The sequence below is a fragment of the Corvus brachyrhynchos genome, unplaced genomic scaffold (genome assembly GCF_000691975.1).
Source record: "Corvus brachyrhynchos isolate BGI_N302 unplaced genomic scaffold, ASM69197v1 scaffold47, whole genome shotgun sequence".
NCBI lineage: Eukaryota > Metazoa > Chordata > Aves > Passeriformes > Corvidae > Corvus > Corvus brachyrhynchos.
Window position 1 is genome coordinate 245,683 of NW_008239292.1, and position 2,975 is coordinate 248,657.

A 2,975-nucleotide genomic window follows, 5' to 3' on the forward strand; every position below is an offset into this window, starting at 1 on the left:
GGGCCGAAAATGCTGCTCTGCAGGTGGGTGGTGGGACGGGGGCGATGCTACCACGGGGGTGTCCCCAGCACCGGAGGCTGGGGGGGCTGGGTCACGGTGGAGACACTTGGTGTGGTTCCCTTCCTCCCTGCGGGTTTCTGTCTCAGCACCTCAGGGTGGCAAACCAGGGCTGGGACTTGTAGTCCAGGAGCCACTGGGTTTTGCCCCAAATTTGTTTTCAGAGAGACTCTGCCCCAGAGTGACAGCTCTCGTCCCAGAGCAGAGTCCTGGTTACTTTTAGAGGTGATTCCCTCCTCCCAGCACCTTCCACTTTCCTTTCCCCCTTCCCAGGACTGGGTCAGGTGTCAATTGTCCCTGTCCCCATCCCCGCCTGGTGTCACCACATCCCAGTGCTGGGGGTTTTCATTTGGGGCAGACACCAGGAGCCCAAAATGCACAAGCAGCTGGGTGGCATCGGGACTGAGGCTGCCACCTCTTGTCCCTGTGTCCCCAGCCCACGGGGACAAAGACAGCTTTGGGAAAGCATTCCAGGCTATAGGGAATTAGACTCAGCCCAGCTACGGGCAGGCAGAACCCCTGCGGGGAGCAATGCTGTGTGCATCCCACAGGCATGGGTGTGTTTTCCCAGGGGTTTCCATGTGTCTGGGTTGTATTTAGTGGGGCAGGGAGCTGCAGCAGCCCCGGGTCTGCTCTTGGTTGGGTGAGCTGCAGCACAGCCCAGGCCAGGGGATGGTAGTGCCTGGGCAGGCTGCGGGGCTTTCCCTGGCCCCAACCGTGCTCAGGGAGCTGCCGGTGGCCCCAGCATGGGGTCGTGGACAAGTCACTGTGTGCAGCTTGGGCTCCATCTGCCAACCCTGTGGCTACAGGTGCACAAGGGTCAGTGCAGCCCATACATGACTACGGTGTGTTCAGCGAGCCCAGTATCACACAGGGGCTGCCACACAGCCCTGAACCCTCCAGATCCTGTGGGGATGGGAGCACAGTGTGCCCTGTGCAGGAAGGAAATGCGTCTTCCTGCGTAGGGGAAAGATCACTGCCAGGTCTGGCCACTGCCAATTTGGCAGGATGCTCAAGAGGGCCCAGGTGCCCCTTCAGCCTTTTTTTGTCAAGCTGACTTGATGTCTGGGCAGACACCCAGCACTAGCTGCAGATGTGGTGGGGCTGGGGACTTTGGGGCCGAGGAGGAACACCCCAGTCACTCTGAGTCCAAGGTTAGGGCCAGGAGAGCACCTTGCATGGACTTTTCTCAAAAGGCGTTTCCAGACCAGCTTTTCCCGCTTTATGTGCTATTAAATGTGTGAGGATCATGTCCAGGAGCTCCCTGCAATGTCAAGGCTCCTAAGCCAGCCCAGGTAGAGGAGGGGATCTGAACCCCTGAGATCAGTCCATGGAGGGGCAGCAGGGAGGTGTGGTGGGATGGGGAGTCACTGACTGCTAAAGGAATACCAGCTGGCCAGCAGGACTCGAAAGGCTGGATTTGGGGATCTGGGAAAGCATTGGGCCAGGCAAACCCTACACATCTGTAACACAAGAGGGGCTGAGTCAGGCCGCTGGGGCATGGGCAGCTCCAGGGCCTGCCACGAAAGGGGACCCTGTGACAAAGGGACATGAGGGGCTGGAAGCCAAAGGCAGGGGCAGGGATGGGCAGAGGGATGCTGGACAGACAGATAGATGCACCATCTCTCGCAAGCTGGGGTTCTGGGCAAGAGGCTGGCGATGGGGTTTGGGGGCTGCTCATGTTTGGGTGCAGAACTTCTGCAGGTGCCTGGGCCAAGGCACTCCCTGTGTCCTGAGATGCATCCTGAGTCTTCACCGTGCATCCAGGAGCAGGGAGGTACTGGGGTGGGGGTTTTGGTAAGGAGGCTTTGAGGCTGTGGGTGTCAAGGGGTTTCTGAGCCCCGCGCAGGGGCATCCCCTCCAGAGAGAGATCCCAGATGAGAGGTGAGGGGCCAGAACTGGTGGGCATGGCCGTGGCAAGGGGGGGTCTCAGGCAGCACCGCTGACCTCAAATCACTCTACCAGAGTTGTCAGGAGAGTTTAGGGTACAATTTGCCTGACTAAACACAGGCGCCTGTTCAAGGAGAAGACAAAACACAGCTGGACTCTGCTTCCTCCAGCTCCTCCAGCTCTGCATGAGGTCTGGGAAGGGGTAAAGGCATCCCCTGTTCAGAGGGCTGATGCAAGAGCAGGGTGTCTGTGGGGCTGGCATGTCCTAGCATGTTGGGAGATTGGGGCCAGTTTGTACCAGTGATGCTGTGGGCACTGGGATGTCCGAGGGAAGCGGTGGGAGCAGTTCTGGGTAGCCAGAGGCGCCTGGCACTTTTGGCATTCCCACCCCCGTGTCCCACAGCTGCGTGGGTATCTGCCTCGGGCAGCCTCCAACTCTGCTGCACCACAACTCCCCTCCTTCCCTGCTGCCTGCTGAGGGAATGTGAAGATTAAAATAAAACAAACCAGGCGTGTTGGAGCCAGGCTAAAAATGCCACAAGTCACAGCTATTGGGCTCCATAAATCACCCCAGGACAGCACATGGACACTGACCAGGCACTCTGCACCACCTCACTCCATCTGTGCTGGGCCAGGACACTCTCAAAATATCAGTTTCCTGAAAATACAGCTGTCACTGACCAGGCTGGGATACAACCACCTGCAATGCACCCCATCCCAAAATCGTGTCCACAGCTCCAGCTGCCTAAATAACCCCCCACAGTGCCGGCAGCTTCCTGCCAGCCCATGGCCCTGGGAAGGGAGATCAGGGCTGCCAGCAGTTGGGTGACAGGGAGACACACAAAACCAGGGACTCAGAGCAAATGGGTGAACCCCAGATGTGGCATTTACAGGTCATGGGGTTCAGACAGCCAAAGGAGAAATGTATAGAAATAGAAGTGTACAGACATAGTGTGGGCATACAGAAAGGAGAAAGGTGAATGTGGCACCTTTATAGTTATCTTTTGGGCTTCTGTGAAGGTGAGAAA

General features: G+C 57.9%; 1 protein-coding gene across 1 annotated transcript in view; it reads left to right on the plus strand.

The window, feature by feature from the left end:
* Positions 1-2: 2 nt before the first annotated feature.
* Positions 3-2,975, plus strand: part of ACE (angiotensin I converting enzyme) — a gene marked incomplete at its 5' end in the record, with an annotated part of 17,716 nt that continues 14,743 nt past the window's right edge. Inside the window, one exon of the mRNA XM_017740483.1 lies at positions 3-23. Within this exon, the coding sequence (XP_017595972.1) occupies positions 3-23 (21 nt within the window). The remainder of the gene's footprint in view (positions 24-2,975) is intronic.